Consider the following 21,205-nt stretch of genomic DNA (forward strand, 5'->3'; position numbering starts at 1 on the left):
TGTAGAAAGAGCCGTATACACAGCTGGAGGTAAAGTTTTTTCTCCATGAAACTTTATCATGAAATTTCTATGCCCTCTAGGCAACAAAATAGCTTTGACTAAAGTTCTTTAAGAAACCCAGAGAAAATTTAGTTTTCTCAATATAGCCTTGTTGTCTATTTTTTTTTTTTTAATTTCCAGAGGTTCACAGCAACTGTACAAAGACTCTTCTGTTCACCTGTCTTTCCCCCTTCTGTTTCTACATTACAATCTAAAACTCTTATTCTATTGCATAAAGGAAAAAAAGTCTTGTCATTAACTCCTTTTCTAAGAAATCATACCTTTAACTAAAAATCTGAGTTTCTGATGTTTAAGATGCTTCCACTTAAGTGGCTATTTGTTCTTATATAAATCCTTCACTTTATCAACATTAGGGAGTAGGGTCATTGGCTTTCAAACTGTCCATTAATTTTGTATGCTGCAACTTTTGCTGCATTTATTTATTATTTCCAACAGGGATTTTTTTTGGTGATGTCTACAGGGTTTTCTATGTATACCATCACGTTACCTGCAAATAACAACAGTTTTACTTCTTCCATTCCAATGTATTTGCCATTTACTTCTTTTTCCCCCTGATTGCTGTGGCTAGGACTTCAATATTATATTGAATAAAAGTAGACAGAGTGGGCATCCTTGTCTTGTTCCTGATCTTTTTGGAGGTAAAGTGTTTATCTTTTCATCATTAGGTATAACATCAGCTGTGGGTTTGTCCTCTATAGACTTTATTATGTTGATGTACATTTCTTCTATATCTTCTTTGGGAAAGTTCTTATCGAAAAGTGGATGTTGATTTTGCCAAATGTCTTTTATGCATTTATTGATATGATCATATGATTTTTATCCTTTATTTTGTTAATATGATGTATCATAATGACTGACTTTCAGATTTTCAGTCATCCTTCCATCCCTAGAAGATATCCCAGTTGATCATGACGTACAATCTTTTTTAATGTGTTGTTTAATTTGGTTTGCTAATATTTCATTGAAGATTTTTCATTCATCTTCATCAGGAATATTGACTTGTAATTTTCTTTCCTTGTGGTGTCCTTATTTTGTTTATGTATATAATTCTGACCTCACAGAATGAGTTTGAAAGTGTTCTCTCTCTTTTGTTTTTGGAAGAGTTTGACAAGTACTGATATTAGTTCTTATTTGAATATTTGGTAGAACTCACCTGTGAAGCCTTCTTATGCTGGACTTTGATGTGTTGGAATGTCTTTAATTATTGATTTAATCTCTTTACTAGCAACCATCAGCTCAGATTTTCTATTTGTTCCTGAACCAGTCTTAGAAGGTTGTGTTTCTGAGAATCAATCCATTTCTTCTAGATTGTCCAATGTATTTGGATTATAATTGTATGTAGTAGTCTCTTATTACATTTTGTATTTCTGTGTTATCAGTTATAACATCTCCTCTTTCATCTATGATTTTATCTGAGTCCTCTCTTTTCCTTGGTGAGTCTAGCTAAAGATTTGTCATTTTGTTTATCATTTCAAAGAACCAGCTCTTGACTTCACTGATCTTCTCTGTTGTGCTTTTAGTCTCTGTTTCATTTATTTCTGCTCTAATCTTTGGTATTTCCTTCCTTCCACTAACTTTGGGCTTTTTTAGTTCTTCTTTTTGAACAATCTTTCTAGCTACATTTTGTTGTTGTTGTTATTGTCATTAAATTGAAAAAAAAATAGATCTTCAGGGAGTGAATGCAATTCCAAAAAAAAGAAATATTATCCCAGGGCATCCCTTTTAACTTGACTTGGTAAATATAAAATGACAGCAACTAGGAAGGTGCCAAACAAAATAATGAAATTCATAAGGAATTCATGGGGAATAGGCAGCCACAAGTTCTCCTTGTTTATATTATCACTGCTAAATGACAGTAGCTCTCACCTCATTCTTGAACAGAGATTTTTCTTCTTTTTTCCTATCTCTGGATGTGAACAGAGAGCATTACTCTGGAGCATTTCCAGGACTGGTATATTATCTTGAATGCAAATTATTTGATGATGAAAATATTTGTCTGTTTTTATCATCTTCATCATTTATATTATCTCCAGTGATGTATTCTACATGTCTAGAAGAGTCTTGTTATATAGGAGATACTCAATAAACATATCCTATGAATAAACAATAAATATGTCAAATGAAAATATGAGTAAGCAAAAGTCATCAACTGAATTTATATGATACCCTTCTTCACTACTACCAATGAACTCTGCCTCCAGTCTTATTCTCTAACCCTTGGTTTGGAAAAAGGAAAGAGACAGTGACAGACAGAGCTGAGTGAATGGTCCAACGTACTCTGTGTGACTGTATTGAGAGGTAGAAAGATAACAATTATACTAAAAATTGGAGACATGAGTCTACATCATGACTGTATCACCAAACTGTTATATAATTTTAAAAGAAATTTAAACTCCTTAGATCATGTTATATCAGGGAGATGAAATAAACAATGTCTTCTCTCTCTTTCAAGTCTACTATCTTATGATCATATGGGACAGGATTTGTAAAAGAGGATCAGGAAAGCAAAAGGAAAGGATAGAGAATGATCTAGAAAAGAAGAGAGTCCAGATAGAATGATGAGGAAGGTCAGAGGGTCTAGGAGTTAGGGCAGAAATGTCATTGTGGGAAGACGTAGACGACTTCTCATTACTTGCTGTGTTTGTAAACTTGAGTAAGTCTGCCCTTCATTTAACCAAAAGTGAAGGGAAAGTTGTTCTGTTGCATCCAACTCTTTGTGACCTCATGGACTATACAGTCCATTGAATTTTCCTGAGCAGAATACTGGAGTGGGTAGCTGTTCCCTTCTCCAGGGAATCTTCCTGACCCATGAATCGAACTAAGGTTTCCTGCATTGCAGGCAGATTCTTTACGAGCCGAGCTACCAGGGAATCCCATGTAACTAAAGTTTGTTGTGGATCTACTGTGCGCTGCCCTGAATTTAGATTGAAAAGACATACGTGCCCATAATATTATTGCCAGCTCTCCAGAAGTTTAATATCTAAGGACATATTGGGATAGCAATGCATCCTTGAAAGCTTAAAATAGTAGTAAATGTAATTGAAACTCTCTCAGCTCTAAACTATGGTTCTAAGACAATTTCGTTTGACTTGAAGGCAGCATCAGGCATAGAGAAATAGTTTATTGAGCCATCAATGAATATTCCTGAGAAATATTCAGTGGTGTGCTGGTAAACTAGTTCTCAGAGGAAAAAAAGCCCCGTGTGTAGCATTTTCCTATTTCCTTGGTGTCAATTCTCCAGCATGGTTAATTTTAATTTACCAGTATGACATCACTGTAGGTTGGTGGGTTTAAGAAGAAAAGCATGCCATCTTTTACTTTACATAGGCTGCTCTACACACACGTCAGAGGAAGGATCCTCACAGTTAATGGTGTTCCCTTCCTACCAACACTACACAGGAGTGAAGACCCAAGCTGTGGTCCAGGGCAAGGAATCAGTTCAGTTCACTTGCTGTTGTGTCTGACTCTTTGTGAACCCATAGACGGCAGCACACCAAGCTACCCTGTCCATCACCAAATATTCACTTTGAAACCAGTATTTTTACTCCATTTGCTTATTCCAAGCATACCTCAGGCAGCATATTCTATAGACTTTGCCTTCTTCCCCCACCCCCAGTTCCCTTTTATTGCTCAAACTGTAGTTCAAGGGCTTCTTATGACTCATCAGAATCTCTCTTATGGCTGCATATCTGATTTGTCTAATTTACTCACACATAATTATCAACTTCATCTTCTAGTCCCTACTATCGTGTAAGTTCCAGAAAAGTATTCTTGCATTTTTCTTACTCACCACAGTAACAGATTTTTTTATTGCAAGCAACAGTATCTGACTTAGGCTAACTTAAAGGCAGAAAATAAGTTTATTGAAAGAGTATTAGATTACTCCAAAAATTAAATGTAAAACTAAGAGTCTAAGACAGAAAAACGAGCAGAAAGTGAGTAAAACTGACTAACCAGTGAGTAAAACTGCCTAATTCTACTGCCTATAAATACTTCCTTCAGAGCTGACCTGTCTACTGCCCTGCCACCATTATGAGTAATCTCTAATTGTGCCTTTGCCTTTCCCTCAAAATTAAAAGAACTGATTGGAAGCATACTATTGACTAAGCCTTAGTCAAATGCCCATGGTTCAGAGTCTTATAAGTTACTCTTTCATTTCTAATTTCCCCATCATCCATCACCTGGATGATCACCATTCCTCTACTTCTTTAAAAAACTCATAATCAAGCCTGAATATTCTGTAACCATATGGTTCAATTTATATGGTTGACCAGAAACAATAAATTATCTATCTATATGCCAGTGGTAAGAGAGGAAATAAAACAGACTAATCAAAATATAGCAATTCATACCAGTTATAAAGAAGAAGAAAAATACTCAGAGACTCTCAATTGCCTGCTTAATACACTGTTTAGTCTTTATTGCAATTCCTGGCTTAGCTGTGTGATTCTGATTCTAAAATGATCCCTTAAAACAGGACCTCTTGCCTTTTCTAGTCTTGTCCTATATTCTCCTATATTCTCTCCTCTCACCTCATTGACTTTAATCTTACCACTTCTCAGGCTGGGGATGCCCTGTCCTTTATCTTCTCTTGTTAAAATCCTTTTTACTTTCTAGGGCAGAGCAAAAGCCATCTTATTATCCTTGAATTTATCCTTGATATTCCCAGCAGGAAGCTAAACTCTGTTCCAGATTGTCTTAGCCTTAAGTTTGCAGCTCTCTGGTAATATATCTTACATAGTATTTTGCGATATGTGTAGCTTGTTTTCTGTCACTTTTAGTTCCTCTACACTGAAAAATTTCCATTACCTTATTTTTTAAAGAAAATTTTGTTGAGTGTAAGTGATCTTTAATTTTAGGTTGATGGATAAAAATATAAATTTGAAAAAAGTATATGATATAGAGTAGATATCCATGTTATATCAGAAGTGGTATCATGGCAACTGTAGATAAATAATTTAAAACACAGTTTTAATACATGGGTCCTTTTTATAATACTGATTCAGTGAGTCATTCATGGGCCTAATCTTTAAAGGAATAGTGATGAATGTACAAAAAGCTGAAGGAAGATTATTTTCTGTCCATTCTGATTCACTTACTGGTTTATAGAATATTATTAGGTTTTAAATCTGTTACTGTGGGTTTTGAATTCCTCACAGCTTGTCAAATGATAGGATAATTCCTCTTTATTCCTGGCAAGGACATTAGATTAGAAGGGAAAAACACAGGAACCAGAAAAATGTCATTAAAAGCTAATACCAAGCCGACTTACAGGAGTAAAATCTGAATTCCCTCTTAACTATATTTGGAGGAGCTTGTCTGTTGTACTATGAGGTGGTTCTTACTTGATTTCCTGCTGATCCTCAGACTGGAAGGAATTTTGTTGAATTATGGGGAAGAAATCCAAATGACAACCATGGAAAAATCAGTCCCAGTAGAAACCGTGCTCCATTAGCCTGGATTTGACAAGTGCCTCATATTGAACATAACAATAAACCACACTTCACTGTCCCAACACTCTGTCTTCAAGGTGAATGCTCTTATGTCAAAAAAGAAGTTTACCACATAATCATATATATTTTGTACCATAGTATATAAATATATGTATATTTAAAATAAAATATGGAGATTGTTATTTCTCTACTGTACAGTAAGTTTGAAAATGATCATAACCTTTGCTGACTCTTTTCTTTTACCTTGAAAATCCTCAGCAGGCCAAATGTTTTACCAAGACAAGTGTATCTGAGGGGTTCTGGGAGTTTTTCAATAGCCAAGGTCAATCTGGGCCTGTTTAGTTCTCTTGGGCTATTAAAATCTGTTTCTATTATAGATTTCCTAATTCCGTGGAACACATATGTTGTTATCTGGAAACATTCAGATCTACAAAAACAAGGTTGTTTGTCTGTTACCTAAGAAATAGAATAAGAAAGTGACACTCATTCACTAAGAAATCTATTTTAAGAAAAGCTTTTTTTCTTTTCATTGAAAACAAATGACTTCAATAGAACGACCGTTTTTCTGATAGCATCTTACTGGCATGTGAGAACATTTTACTCAGAAAAGACTGAGCACTCTTTCAAGTAGGAACATAGAAAATAAAAAACAACTTTCTTGTCTTAACAAAGAGTAAATAAATGGGTTTACATATATGAGTTATCATTTTCACTAATATGAACTTCCTCAAAATAAAAAATATGAGGTTAGAGAAATAAGCAATTTTTTATTAAAAAAAAAAAAAAATCTGAAGGAATAATAGAACCATAGTTGGTCTTCACTTTTGAATGGAGATAATTGATAAGAAGTCAGTTCAAGTTCTAAAATATCCAGACCCTGCATTTTGCACTTTCTGTTGTTTCTGATTAAAATGCAATTAAGATATGTTAAATAGGCATGCCTCCTAAAGAATTCCATATGAAGCAAAATAATCCAACACACTTTAAAATAATCATTTTTTAATCTTCCCAATAAATCAATTTTTGTTTATCATTAAGCAACAAATGAAGTAATATTTCTACTAGTTCTTTTTGACTTAAAGTGTATTTTTAACTTTTGAAATTTTATTTTATAATGTTGTATTAGTTACAGGTATATAGCTGTACATTTTAAATGATTTTATTAGAAAGGCAGAAATTAGTCTTCAGATTATGTGGTTTTAAAATTAATAGTAATTCAATCATATAGAACACTCTAAACTTTACGGAAAGCTATTCATTCCTATTCCTCAAAAGTTAATAGTAAGTTAAATATAGCTGGATGTATTGGTCTTTGTGCTTAGAGCCAAGGCCCTGTTAACTAAAAGTTATGGGCTATCCCCACCACTTTCTCTTGGATCATAGAGGCAGTCACGATAGTACAGCTGGAATATCTCTAAAAGACCACCATATTTAACTCCTGAATGGTTGTCTCTACTGCCCACCTCCATATCTTCATCTTGGTATCTGCCTCTCTCCTTTGACTTTCTCGAGACATATAGAAAGTCCCCAAAGTGTGTATGAAGTTCAGCAATTCACAGACAGACTGCCTGAGACTCTTAGATTTCCTTCAATTGTGTGTATCTCTAGAGTGTGTTAAAGAAACAGCTTTACACTCTCCATCTCAACCCTTCTACACTAAGACAAAGATGTAATAATTGATTGATGCCAAGATTGGGCCTTAGGAAGCATCACTACGAACAAAGCTAGTGGAGGTGATGGAATTCCAGTTGAGCTATTTCAAATCCTGAAAGATGACGCTGTGAAAGTGCTGCACTCAATATGACAGCAAATCTGGAAAACTCAGCAGTGGCCACAGAACTGGAAAAGGTCAGTTTTCATTCCAATCCCAAAGAAAGGCAATGCCAAAGAATGCTCAAACTACCGCACAATTGCACTCATCTCACACACTAGTAGAGTAATGCTTAAAATTCTCCAAGCCAGGCTTTAGAAATATGTGAACCATGAACTTCCAGATGTTCAAGCTGGCTTTAGAAAAGGCAGAGGAACCAGAGATCAAATTGCCAACATCCACTGGATCATCGAAAAAGCAGAGAGTACCAGAAAAACGTCTATTTCTGTTTTATTGACTATGCCAAAGCCTTTGACTGTGTGGATCACAATAAACTGGAAAATCCTGAAAGAGATGGGAATACCAGACCACCTGACCTGCCTCTTGAGAAACCTGTATGCAGGTCCGGAAGCAACAGTTAGAACTGGACATGGAACAACAGACTGGTTCCAAATAGGAAAAGGAGTACGTAAAGGCTGTATATTGTCACCCTGCTTATTTAACTTACATGCAGAGTACATCATGAGAAACGCTGGGCGGGATGAAGCACAAGCTGGAATCAAGATTGCCAGGGGAAATATCAATAACCTCAGATATGCAGATGACACCACCCTTATGGCAGAAAGCGAAGAAGAACTAAAGAGCCTCTTGATGAAAGTGAAAGTGGAGAGTGAAAAAGTTGGCTTAAAACTCAACATTCAGAAAACTAAGATCATGGCATCCAGTCCCATCACTTCATGGCAGATAGATGGGGAAACAGTGGAAACAGTGGCTGACTTTATTTTTCTGGGCTCCAAAATCACTGCTGATGGTGACTGCAGCCATGAAATTAAAAGATGCTTCCTCCTTGGAAGGAAGGTTATGACCAACCTAGATAGCATATTTAAAAGAAAAGACATTACTTTGCCAACACAGGTCCGTCTAGTCAAGGCTATGGTTTTTCCAGTGATCATGTATGGATGTGAGAGTTGGACTGTAAAGAAAGCTGAGCGCCGTAGAATTGATGCTTTTGAACTATGGTGTTGGAGAAGACTCTTGAGAGTCCCTTGGACTGCAAGGAGATCTAACCAGTCCATCCTAAAGGAGATCAGTGCTGGGTGTTCATTGGAGGGACTGATATTGAAGCTGAAACTCCAATACTTTGACAACCTGATGCAAAGAGCTGACTCATTTGTAAAGACCCTGATGCTGGGAAAGGTTAAGGGCAGGTGGAGAAGGGGAAGACAGAGGATGAGATGGCTGGATGGCATCATCGACTCGATGGACATGAGTTTGGGTGGACTCCGGGAGTTGGTGATGGACAGGGAGGCCTGGCGTGCTGCGGTTCATGGGGTCGCAAAGAGTTGGACACAACTGAGCAACTGAACTGAAGACACCCTCTCATAATTTCCATAAGTAAAAACCTTCCCACTTACACGAATGACAACAGCATTCTCTTTTCTGCCCCACTTCAACAGACAGAGTATTGTGCTTAGTCATTCAGTAGTATCTGACTCTTTGTGACCCCATGGACTGTAGCCCACCAGGGTCATCTGTCCATGGGTATCCTTCAGGTAAGAATACTGGAATGGGTTGCCATTCCCTCCTTCCAGGTGATCTTCCCAACCCAGGAATCGAACCCAGGTCTCCTGTGTTGCATGTGGATTCTTTACCATCTGAGCCAGCAGGGAAGCCCAAAGAGTACAATGCAGTCATAATTGAAATAGTTAAAGGGTAAAATACAGCCATAATTAGCAAAGTTCAATACAGCCATAACTGAAAGAGAGTCACTATTTCCTCTGCAATTTTAGGCTTAATGGGAAAGCATTGGTGAGACTGAACCAGAAGTTAGGTCACTGAATAACCACAGGACAGTGGACCTTTATCTTATAAGGACAGTGGGCTTCATTGTGTCAGACATTGGAAAACCATTTTTGAGCAGGATTCTTCTTTTGGAAAATGTATATTTGAAGCAATGTAAAGCACAAATTAAAAGGGGAATGTACTTAATAATATTGGTCCTAATATAGAAGTCAAGAGTTTAACATTTGCGAAATTCTTTGACTATTAAATAAAATTTAGTTAATATGGAGATAGAGTTATCAGAGAACAGTAGCATTAAATTAAGTCAAGTACTTTACCTGGCCCAACAGTGCATACAAAAGAGGCCACACCAGCATAGATATAGCAGACCAAGAAGTGTGGTATAGCACCAGCTGGAGATGATAAGAGAAGAATTTATCTCTTATCTGCTGGGGTCTCTCTCTGGGTTCCAGGCTTCATGACAAGAAAGAAATGACCAACAACTGTTCTAACATTCCATATTTTATGCATGTTTCCACATTCACATGTTTTAGATTATTGGAGGGTTATAAGCAGGCAGAAAATTTTTCATTTTCAATTCTTGCAAAACAAATTTAATTTCTAGTATTCTTCTATCTTTATTTTAGCCTTAGCTTTAACTAGCTCTGCCATTCACTCTGAAAATAATTATCACTTTCCATATGGCATCTCTTTTCAAATACTTATCAGCTTCTATTGGGTTGGCCAAAAAGTTTGTTCAGATTTTTCATATGATGTTATGGAAAAACCTGAACAGACTTTTTGGTCAATCCAAAACATTGGACTCACCTTTTGCAAACTTTTAAATTTCATTTATTTTTGTCTACTGTGTTAGACTTTTGACATTTCTGCATAACCTTTCTAATCAGCCACCCAAGCTCTCCTGATTCATCACCCACTCCAGTGCTCCCCATACTGCTCTGTTTATGCCAGACTCTTCTATCTTCTTTAGTTCAACCTGAAGTCACATTCCATCTTTCTAGGAATATTTAAACTATTAAATATTGAAATGAAATAAAAAGATAAAAATGATTATTTTATGATTCCATATTAAAGATAAGTATTTTTAATTGAAAAAGAAATATTTTATACTTTGTGAAGTGATTTGCAAAAATATAAAAATTAAATTTTAATTCAAAATAATCTGAAACCAGTTCAGTTCAGTTCAGTCACTCAGTCGTGACCAACTCTTTGTGACCCCATGAATCGCAGCACGCCAGGTCTCCCTGTCCATCACCAACTCCGGGAGTTTACCTAAACCCATGTCCATCGAGTCGGTGATGCCATCCACCCATCTCATCCTCTGTCGTCCCTTCTCCTCCTGCCCCCAATCCTTCCCAGCATTAGGGTCTTTTCCAATGAGTCAACTCTGCATCAGGTGACCAAAGTATTGGAGTTTCAGCTTCAACATCAGTCCTTCCAATGAACACCCAGGACTAATCTCCTTTAGGAGGGACTGGTTGGATCTCCTTTAGGATGGACTGGTTGGATCTCCTTGCAGTCCAAGGGACTCTCAAGAGTCTTCTCCAACACCACAGTTCAAAAGCATCAATTCTACGGCGCTCAGCTTTCTTCACCATCCAACTCTCACATCCATACATGACCACTGGAAAAACCATAGCCTTGACTAAATGGACCTTTGTTGGCAAAGTAATGTCTCTGCTTCTCAATATGCTATCTAAGTTGGTCATAAACATCCTTCCAAGGAGTAAGCATCTTTTAATTTCATGGCTGCAATCACCATCAGCAGTGATTTTGGAGCCCAGAAAAATAAAGTCAGCCGCTGTTTCCACTGTTTCCCCATCTATTTCCCATGAAGTGATGGGACCAGATGCCATAATCTTAGTTTTCTGAATGTTGAGCTTTAAGCCAACTTTTTCACTCTCCTCTTTCACTTTTATCAAGAGGCTTTTTAGTTCCTCTTCGCTTTCTGCCATAAGGCTGGTGCCATCTGCATATCTGAGGTTATTGATATTTCCCCTGGCAATCTTGATTCCAGCTTGTGCTTCATCCAGCCCAGCGTTTCTCATGATGTACGCTGCATATAAGTTAAATAAGCAGCGTGACAATATACAGCCTTGACGTACTCCTTTTCCTATTTAGAACCAGTCTGTCGTTCCATGTCCAGTTCTAACTGTTGGTTTCTGACCTGCATACAGGTTTCTCAAGAGGCAGGTCAGATGGTCTGGTATTCCCATCTCTTTCAGGATTTTCCACAGTTTATTGTGATCCACACAGTCAAAGGCTTTGGCATAGTCAATAAAGCAGAAATAGATGTTTTTCTGGAACTCTCTTGCTTTTTCGATGATCCAGCAGATATTGGCAATTTGATCTCTGGTTCCTCTGCCTTTTCTAAAACCAGCTTGAACATCTGGAAATTCACGGTTCACGTATTGCTGAAGCCTGGCTTGGAGAATTTTGACTATTACTTTACTAGTGTGTGAGATGAGTGACTATTACTTTACTAGTGTGATGGTTTGAGCATTTTTGGCATTGCCTTTCTTTGGGATTGGAATGAAAACTGACCTTTTCCAGTCCTGTGGCCACTGCTGAGTTTTCCAGATTTGCTGGCATATTGAGTGCAGCACTTTCACAGCGTCATCTTTCAGGATTTGAAGTAGCTCAACTGGAATTTCATCACCTCCACTAGCTTTGTTCATAGTGATGCTTTCTAAGGCCCACTTGACTTCACATTCCAGGGTGTCTCGCTCTAGGTGAGTGATCACACCATCGTGATTATGTGGGTCGTGAAGATCTTTTTTGTACAGTTCTTCTGTGTATTCTTGCCACCTTATCTTAATATCTTCTGCTTCTGTTAGGTGCATACCATTTCTGTCCTTTATCGAACCCATCTTTGCATGAAATATTACCTTCGTATCTCTAATTTTCTTGAAGAGATCTCTAGTCTTTCCCATTCTGTTGTTTTCCTCTGTTTCTAGTTCTGCAAAGTTAAAGTTAAAAATTTATCATCTCCTTCCCCTCCTGTAGCTTCCTGTAACATTTTTGAATGTTGTTAATGAAGTATTGGCCAAAGACAAACAATTACCAATTTATAACTGGCTGTCATATTTTACAATAAGCATTTTACCATTTATATCATTGAGTATGGCAAGATTTGGCAAGAGCTAATTCCTGCTCTTTAAAACTAAAGTTCCCTGTGCATTTTTTTTCTTTCCCTTCAAATCAGGCAATCAATTTTGCTTTTACTAAACATACTTATCATAAAGATCAAAATCCATGAAATTTTCCTTGGGCACTTTTAGACTTTTATTGAATTTGTATGAAATTCATGAGAATGCTACATTGTATTTCACTGTAAATCATCAGTATGAAATGTTTATTGCTTTATATTGTTTATAATGTTTATTGCTCTAAAAAAAGGTATTTCAGCTACTACCCAAACTAAGTGAACAGTGAAACTCAACATCATTTTAGGAGAACAAAGAAATATCCATAATATTAGAAATTGTACCTGTCTGCATAACACATTATGAAGTGGAATGTGGTAATGAGAGGAATGTCTTTGATTCCTGGGAATGCAAAAGTTAGTTAACAATGCCTTCAATCAGCTCCAGCCTGCAAAGAATAGTAAAATTCTCTTAGTCGTGTCCAACTCTTTGCGACACCATGGACTGTGAATCAGTTGCAAACCGCAATAGGAGATACCCTTGGTTTTTGAACCCAACATACTTTAGACTTGTGATCTATTTGAGAAACATGCCCCTAAAGCTAATATGATATAATATGTGTGTGAGTGTATGTGTGTACAGTTGTACTAAGTCTTCACAGTATCAGGTCTTCACAATTCACCTAATCAGATACAGCTTAAGAAATGTTGGCTGAACAGCAATAAGAAGAACACCTGTAAGTTAAAGACTGAATCACATTGTGAAAATGAATCCACATTTTCTTGGACTGTCTTTCTTTCCACTTTCTCTCTCTGCCTCTGTCACAGTCACCAACATTTTTGATGTCCTTCAATCTCTCTATCTTACCTTTCATCCTTCCTATTCTCACTTTACTCTTTGAGGTGTATTTCAGTTGACTTTCTGGATGTGGGTTTTCTTTTGCTCTGATTGTGCTTTTGTTGTTCCGTTGCTCATCCGTGCCCAACTCTTTGCAACCCCGTGGAATACAGCATGCCAGGCTTCCCTGTCCTCTGCCATTGAGTTAGTCCATTCACGTCCATTGAGTTAGTGATGCCGTCTAGCCATCTCATCCTCAGTCACCTCCTTCTCCTCCTGCCCTCAGTCTTTCCCAGCATCAGAATCTTTTCCAATTGGGACTCTTTAATTCCTCTTCACTTTTTGCCATTAGAGTGGTATCATCTATATATCTGAGGTTGTTGATATTTTTCCTGGCAGTCTTGATTCCAGCTTATGAGTTATCCATCACCTTTTCTGATCATGATCCATTCCCTCAAAGTAACTCTCACATGTAATGAACAATCATGTCCATGTTCAAGGAGGCCAAGTTGGGTTAGTACTGAAATGGTGCCATTTCTCTTGTGCATTCACTGGCCCTGCACCTCAGTTCTTTTGGTTTTAAACAACTGACTAAGCAGCTCACTGGGCATGGGAAGAAATGGACCAAGTGGCTTGACCAATGGACAGTACACTTACTTAAGTACTGTGAATTTTAAATGCTGGATTTTAAAAGGGACTTGGAGAAACTAGAACACAGAAAATTTAAAAAGAAAAATATCAAACATGAGTTACAGGCTAGACTACAGATTCTGAGGGATATTGTTGCTGAGATGTACACACACACACACTTTATTTCTTAAAACAGTTTTTGGTTCACAGCAAAATTAGGTGAAAATTACAGAGAGTTTATGTATACCTGTCTTCCCCCATAATCAACCTTCCAGCACCATTGGTCAATTGTGACAATTGGAAATTCTGCCAGGAACAGCCTCTGCAAGGGTGTGTGACTTTAGAGAGAAGATGCTAGAGGTAGACATCTGTGCACTATCACTGCTAACCTCTCAGCAGTTGGGGGAATGAGGGCCTTGACCTTGAGTGAAAAATCTGGACAATACAAGACAGAATCCACAGGAGACAATACAAGCCTACCAGGTTTCCTGTAAAAAAGGACTTAGAACAGGTGAGTTTGAGTATCTTTTGATAGAAATGATTCTAGAATTTAACAGAATTGCTGCCTCAGAATAAGAGAGAAGTTTATTTGTGCATATCTTATATAAGCAAAAATATAAAGGAAAGCACACACACTTCATTTTGAATAAGGCAAGAAGCTTGTGAAATAGAGAAAGTTACTTCCCTTGTGTTTTTTCAGAAAAGGTCGATCGCTTAACTAAGTAATAGGTGAATTACTAAAATTAGTTCTAGGTTTTCTTCACATGCAAAAAAGGCTTCACATGCAAAGGCTTTATCCAGCCTTTTCAACCTTGATCTGAGGTTCTACTTTGAGGGAAGTTTATAAAGATAAAAGTTTAGTCCATAAAATGTTTGAGAAAAAATGAAAGTAAGGATATCTGCCATTCCTTCAATGTGAGATTAACAAAAAGAATGAAGAGTAATTATTCATTTGATCATGGTTAAGTATCAAAAGATATATATGCTATATATATATTTATTTCTAAACATTTAAATCCAATTTACTTTCCAAGTTTTCATTCAGAGTGTTTCCATTGGAACACTGAAGTTGTATGCGCTGCTGTGTCTTAGGTAGTTAAATAAGAACATGATACAGACACCTCAAAGTCATACGTGTATCTCTATCCACTTAAACATTCTTATTCCCATGAACAAAAATTCCCTCAGATACATGACTTTCATCACAGGGTTAGAATTTGAATATATTCTGGGTATATCACCACTACTGAGTGGGAGAGGAATATTTAAATTTCATTTCTAAAATGTATTCAACCACCATGCTTATGTTTAAAACAAATCATTCTTACAAAACCCATAAATAATAGTTTTATAATGTAATGAACACAAAACAAGGTATTCCTGAAACTGGTGCCCATTATTTACTTTTTTTAAAATATTTTTTGACATGCACCATTTTTAAAGTCTTCATTGACTGTGTGAATTTATTGCTTCTGTTTTACGTTTTGGTTTCTTGACCACAAGGCAGGTGGGATCTTAGTTCCTCGATCAGGGATCAAATCCACACGCCTTGTATTGGAAGGTGAAGTCTTAACCACTGGACCTTCAGGGAATTCCCAGTCCCCACTCAATTCAGTTCAGTCGCTCAGTCGTGTTCAACTTTTTGCGACCCCATGAATTGCAGCATGCCAGGCCTCTCTGTCCATCACCACCTCCTGTGGTACATCCAAACCCATGTCCATTGAGTCAGTGATGCCATCCAACCTTCTCATCCTCTGTCGTCCCCTTCTCCTCCTGCCCCCACTCCTACACAGCATTAGGGTCTTTTCCAATGAGTCAACTCTTCGCATGAGGTGGCCAAAGTATTGGAGTTTCAGCTTCAACATCAGTCCTTCCAATGAACACCCAGGATTGAACTCCTTTAGGATGGACTGATTGGATCTCCTTGCAGTCCAAGGGACTCTCAAGAGTCTTCTCCAACACCACAGTTCAAAAGGATCAATTCTTCGGCACTCAGCTTTCTTCACCGTCCAACTCTCACATCCATACATGACCACTGGAAAAACCATAGCCTTGACTAGATGGACTTTTGTTGGCAAAGTAATGTCACTGCTTTTAAATATGCTATCTAGATTGGCCATAACCTTCCTTCCAAGGAGTAAGCGTCTTTTAATTTCATGGCTGCAATCACCATCAGCAGTGATTTTGGAGCCCCCCAAAATAAAGTCTGACACTGTTTCCACTGTTTCCTCATCTATTTCCCATGAAGTGATGGGACCAGATGCCATGATCTTAGTTTTCTGAATGTTGAGCTTTAAGCCAACTTTTTCACTCTCCTCTTTCACTTTCATCAAAAGGCTCTTTAGTTCTTCTTCACTTTCTGCCATAAGGGTAGTGTCGTCTGCATATCTGAGGTTATTGATATTTCTCCCGGCAATCTTGATTCCAGCTTGTGTTTCTTCCAGCCCAGCGTTTCCCATGATGTGCTGTGCATATAAGTTAAATAAGCAGGGTGACAATATACAGCCTTGACGTACTCCTTTTCCTATTTGGAACCAGTCTGTTGTTCCATGTCCAGTTCTAACTGTTGCTTCCGGACCTGCATACAGGTTTCTCAAGAGGCAGGTCAGATGGTTTGGTATTCCCATCTCTTTCAGAATTTTCCACAGTTTATTGTGATCCACAAGGTCAAAGGCTTTGGCATAGTCAATAAAGCAGAAATAGATGTTTTTCTGGAACTCTCGTGCTTTTTCGATGATCCAGCGGATATTGACAATTTGATCTCTGGTTCCTCTGCCTCTTCTAAAACCAGCTTGAACATCTGGAAATTCATGGTTCACATATTGTTGAAACCTGGCTTGGAGAATTTTGAGCATTACTTTACTAGCATGTGATATGAGTGCAATTGTGCGGTAGTTTGAGCATTTTTGGCCTTGCCTTTCTTTGGGATTGGAATGAAAACTGACCTTTTCCAGTCCTGTAGCCACTGCTGAGTTTCCCATATTTGCTGGCATTTCGAGTGCAGCACTTTCACAGCATCACCTTTGAGGATTTGAAATAGCTCAACTGGAATTCCATCACCTCCACTAGCTTTGTTCATAGTGATGCTTTCTAAGGCCCACTTGACTTCACATTCTAGGATGTGTGGCTCTAGGTGAGTGATCACACCATGGTAATTATCTGGGTCGTGAGGATCTTTTCTGTACAGTTCTTCTGTGTATTCTTGCAACCTTATCTTAATATCTTCTGCTTCTGTTAGGTCCATACCATTTCTGTCCTTTATCGAACCTATCTTTGCATGAAATGTTCCTTTGGTATCTCTAATTTTCTTGAAGTGATCTCTAGTCTTTCCCAATCTGTTGTTTTCCTCTGTTTCTTTGCATTGATTGCTGTGGAAGGCTTTCTTACGTCTCCTTGCTATTCTTTGGAACTCTGCATTCAGATGGGACTATCTTTCCTTTTCTCCTTTGCTTTTCGCTTCTCTTCTCTTCCCAGCTATCTGTAAGCCCTCCTCAGACAGCCATTTTGCTTTTTTGCATTTCTTTTCCATGAGGATGGTCTTGATCCCTGTCTCCTGTACAATGTCATGAACCTCTGTCCATAGTTCATCAGGCACTCTGTCTATCAGATCTAGTCCCTTAAATCTATTTGTTACTTCTACTGTGTACTCATAAGGTATTTGATCTAGGTCATACCTGAATGGACTAGTAGTTTTCCCTACTTTCTTCAATTTAAGACTGAATTTGGCAATAAGCAGTTCATGATCCAAGCCACAGTCTGCTCCCGGTCTTGTTTTTGCTGATTGTATAGAGCTTCTCCATCTTTGGCTGCAAAGAATATAATCAATCTGATTTCGGTGTTGACCATCTGGTGATGTCCATGTGTAGAGTCTTCTCTTGTGTTGTTGGAAAAGGTAGTTTGCTATTACCAGTGCGTTCCCTTGGCAAAACTCTATTAGCCTTTGCCCTGCTTCATTCTGTACTCCAAGGCCAAGTTTGCCTGTTACTCCAGGTGTTTCTTGACTTCCTACTTTTGCATTCCAGTCCCCTATAATAAAAAAGACATCTTTTTTGGGTGTTAGTTCTAAAAGGTCTTGTAGGTCGTCATAGAACCGTTCAACTTCAGCTTCTTCAGTGTTACTGGTCAGGGCATAGGCTTGGATTGCTGTGATATTGAATGGTTTGCCTTGGAAACGAACAGAGATCATCCTATCATTTTTGAGATTTCATCCGAGTACTGCCTTTCGGGCTCTTTTGTTGACCATGATGGCTACTCCATTTCTTCTAAGGAATTCCTGCCCACAGTAGTAGATGTAATGTTCATCTGAGTTAAATTCACCCATTCCAGCCCATCTTAGTTCTCTGATTCCTAGAATGTCGACGTTCACTCTTGCCATCTTTGTTTGACCACTTCCAATTTGCCTTGATTCATGGACCTAACTTTCCAGGTTCCTATGCAGTATTGCTCTTTACAGCATCGGACTTTGCTTCTATTACCAGTCACATCCACAGCTGGGTATCGTTTTTGCTTTGGCTCCATCCCATCATTCTTTCTGGAGTTATTTCTCCACTGATCTGCAGTAGCATATTGGGTACTTACTGACCTGGGGAGTTCATCTTTCAGTGTCCTATCTTTTTGCTTTTTCATACTGTTCATGGGGTTCTCAAGGCAAGAATACTGAAGTGGTTTGCCATGCCCTTCTCCAGTGGACCACATTCTGTCAGACCTCTCCACCATGACCCATCTGTCTTGGGTGGTCCCACATTGCATGGCTTAGTTTCATTGAGATAGACAAGGCTGTGGTCTGTATGATCAGATTAGCTAGTTTTTTGTAATTTTAGTTTCAGTGTGTCTGCCCTCTGATGCCCTCTCGCAATGCTTACCGTCTTACTTGGGTTTCTCTTACCTTGGACATGGGGTATTTCTTCACGGCTGCTGCATCAAAGTGCAGCTGTTGCTCCTTACCTTGGACAAGGGGTATCTACTCACAACGGCCCCTCCTGACCTTGAATGTGGAGTAACTCCTCTCGGCCCTCCTGTGCCCACTCAGCCCCTGCTCCTTGGGCCTGGGGTAACTCCTCTCACCGCCGCCCCTGGCCCCCGAACCGGCCTAGCCCCTGTTGGCCGTCGCCCCCAGCCCCAGCCCCATTACATGCTATTTTTCTTCCCTAAAATACTGATTAGCCCATTAGCATATGTCCCCAAAATGATAAGAAGTTTAAGGACTGTTTCAAGAATAATGTTCCAGCAAATTAGTGTAATCCTGTATATTCACAGATACTCTCTGACCTCTAGAAACAGCAGCAAGTTAGCACTCTTCTCTCATGCTTTAAGTGTTGATTCAAACCATCCCTGTGGAATAGTTTCATGTGATAAAAGTTCATTAAATTTACATTGTGTCTTTGGACACTGAAATTTTATGAGCCTCAGTATCCTTATCTGTAAAATGGGTTTGTTGGGTATGAATCACATTATCTTGAAGAGTCTCACTAGTGTGATATCTTGGCTTAAGCTATGCTTTCATCTCTACTTCAGATATGACCGCACATACTGTACTTTTTAGACCTTTGAAATGTGATCAAGACTGAAGGGCAAAGAATAGTGTGACAAAACCATAGCAACCCTCAATTCTGTGACTCATTCCTCCTCAAGTTCTCAGGAGCCAAACTCCCCAAGCTGAAGTCACTAAGAAACAGTTAATAAACTGTATACCAGTATAGTGACATAATGCCAATTTCCTTAAATGCTAAAATTATGAATGCAACCCTTCAAAGTGCCTAACTTACCACATAAAAGTGTTTTTACTCCTCCAAGAAAATCTTATGGTTGAATTTAAGAATATGAATCACAATTTCCTCTTTAATTGGGAAGTGTCATTTTTTAACAGTAATGATGCCCTTTATAAAAATGTTTCTGAGGTTAACTTAAGAGGTGTTTCTGAGGTGTGTTCTGTAATCATGTTGGCCTGTTATGTTAGAGTTCTTATTATTCCTAATAGAAAATTAATACTTAAATTAGCTAAATGTTTCATTGAAAATATCTTACAATGTTTCAACACTGAACAGAGAACTAACTCCCCTAATGTGAAAATGACTTGCTCTCTTTTTCAGGTCTTGTCACAATACAGCCGTCACTGTGTGAAGCTGATCAATTTTCTTGTATCTATGCTGTCGAGTGTGTCCCTCTTGCAGGGAAATGTAATGGACAGGAAGATTGCACAGATGGATCTGATGAAATGGATTGTCCTTTCAGCCCCCTTCCCCAGCTCTGTGGTCAAACAGAATTCCAGTGCTCCACCCATGAATGTATCCCGTCCCTCCTGCTTTGTGATGGAGTGCCTGATTGCTACTTTAATGAAGACGAATCTGGCTGCTGTGAGTTATTTTCATTCATTCAGTGTTCCAGGGAAGAAATGCTGTTTGGAAATGATAGAGAGAGCTTGACAGATAAAACAAAGTTCTCTAGAGTCTTACCATGATCATATCATCAATAACAAAGTTGTTTGTGCTATGTTGCTGAACAAAGTGTACAGTCCTTGCTTAGCATTTCTGAAAACATTTTGTTTATAGTCATACTAATCTCTGTTAGATGTGTCTAATCTCCTTTTTATATTTGCATCTGAATCATTCATATAGGGGATTCTCTTACAGATCCGTTAGTTCTTAAAATGTGTTTGGAGATGGATTAAAGACATGTAATTATAATTTCTTCCCCCTAAAAACGTTCATGAAGATGGCACAAACAAGTGAGGAAATATCTATTTTAGTGAATAGATTTAGATTCACTAGAATAGATCTAAACGGTTTAGACCTGAACCTTGATAGATGTTGTGTCATTAAGAGTTAATGCAGGATTTCCCTGGTGATACAATAGATAAAAAGCTACCTGCCAATGCAAGGGACATAGGTTCCATCCCTGGTCGAGGAAGATTCCAACATGCCACAGAGCAACTAAGTCTGTGTGCCATAGCTACTGAGCCTGAGCTCTGGATCCCATGCTCTATAACAAAAGGAGGCATGGTGAGGAGAAGCCCATGCACCACAACTAGAGAGTAGCCCCTACTTGCCACAACTCAAGAAAGTCCACATGCAGCAACAAAGACCTAGCACAGCCATAAAAAATATTTATTTAAAAAAAGAGTTTATGCCGGAGTAAATCGGTGGGACAACTGGTTTGACCTCATCTTCATCACTTACTACCTGTACAATTTGGGGAAAGTCATTTGAGTCAGTCTCACCACCCATGTTATACATACCTTACAGGGCTATAAGAATTGGAGAGAATGCATGTAAAATTCTCAGTCCTACATTCATCAACTTCTTTCTTTATTATAATTAGCCTATGTCAGATAGAGAAGGAAGAGTGTTAATTAAGTAATTACACAAATCACACAAATCTTTAAGGTGAGCACATAATCATGGTGGAGTCAAGGCACCACTAACATTTTATTTAATTATTTTCTGTCTGATTTCACGTTATATCACACT

The 21,205-nt window shown here is 38.2% G+C and overlaps 1 protein-coding gene across 3 annotated transcripts in view; it reads left to right on the plus strand.

Annotated features, from left to right (window-relative positions):
- Positions 1-21,205, plus strand: part of MALRD1 (MAM and LDL receptor class A domain containing 1) — a 764,811-nt gene that overhangs the window by 619,964 nt on the left and 123,642 nt on the right. For all 3 annotated transcript variants that reach the window (XM_081558804.1, XM_081558803.1, XM_081558805.1), the window contains one exon: positions 19,829-20,092. In XM_081558804.1, the coding sequence (XP_081414930.1) occupies positions 19,829-20,092 (264 nt within the window). The remainder of the gene's footprint in view (positions 1-19,828; positions 20,093-21,205) is intronic.

The sequence above is a fragment of the Giraffa tippelskirchi genome, chromosome 13, assembly GCF_054371585.1.
Source record: "Giraffa tippelskirchi isolate mGirTip1 chromosome 13, T2T-mGirTip1v1.2.pri, whole genome shotgun sequence".
NCBI classification, from domain to species: domain Eukaryota; kingdom Metazoa; phylum Chordata; class Mammalia; order Artiodactyla; family Giraffidae; genus Giraffa; species Giraffa tippelskirchi.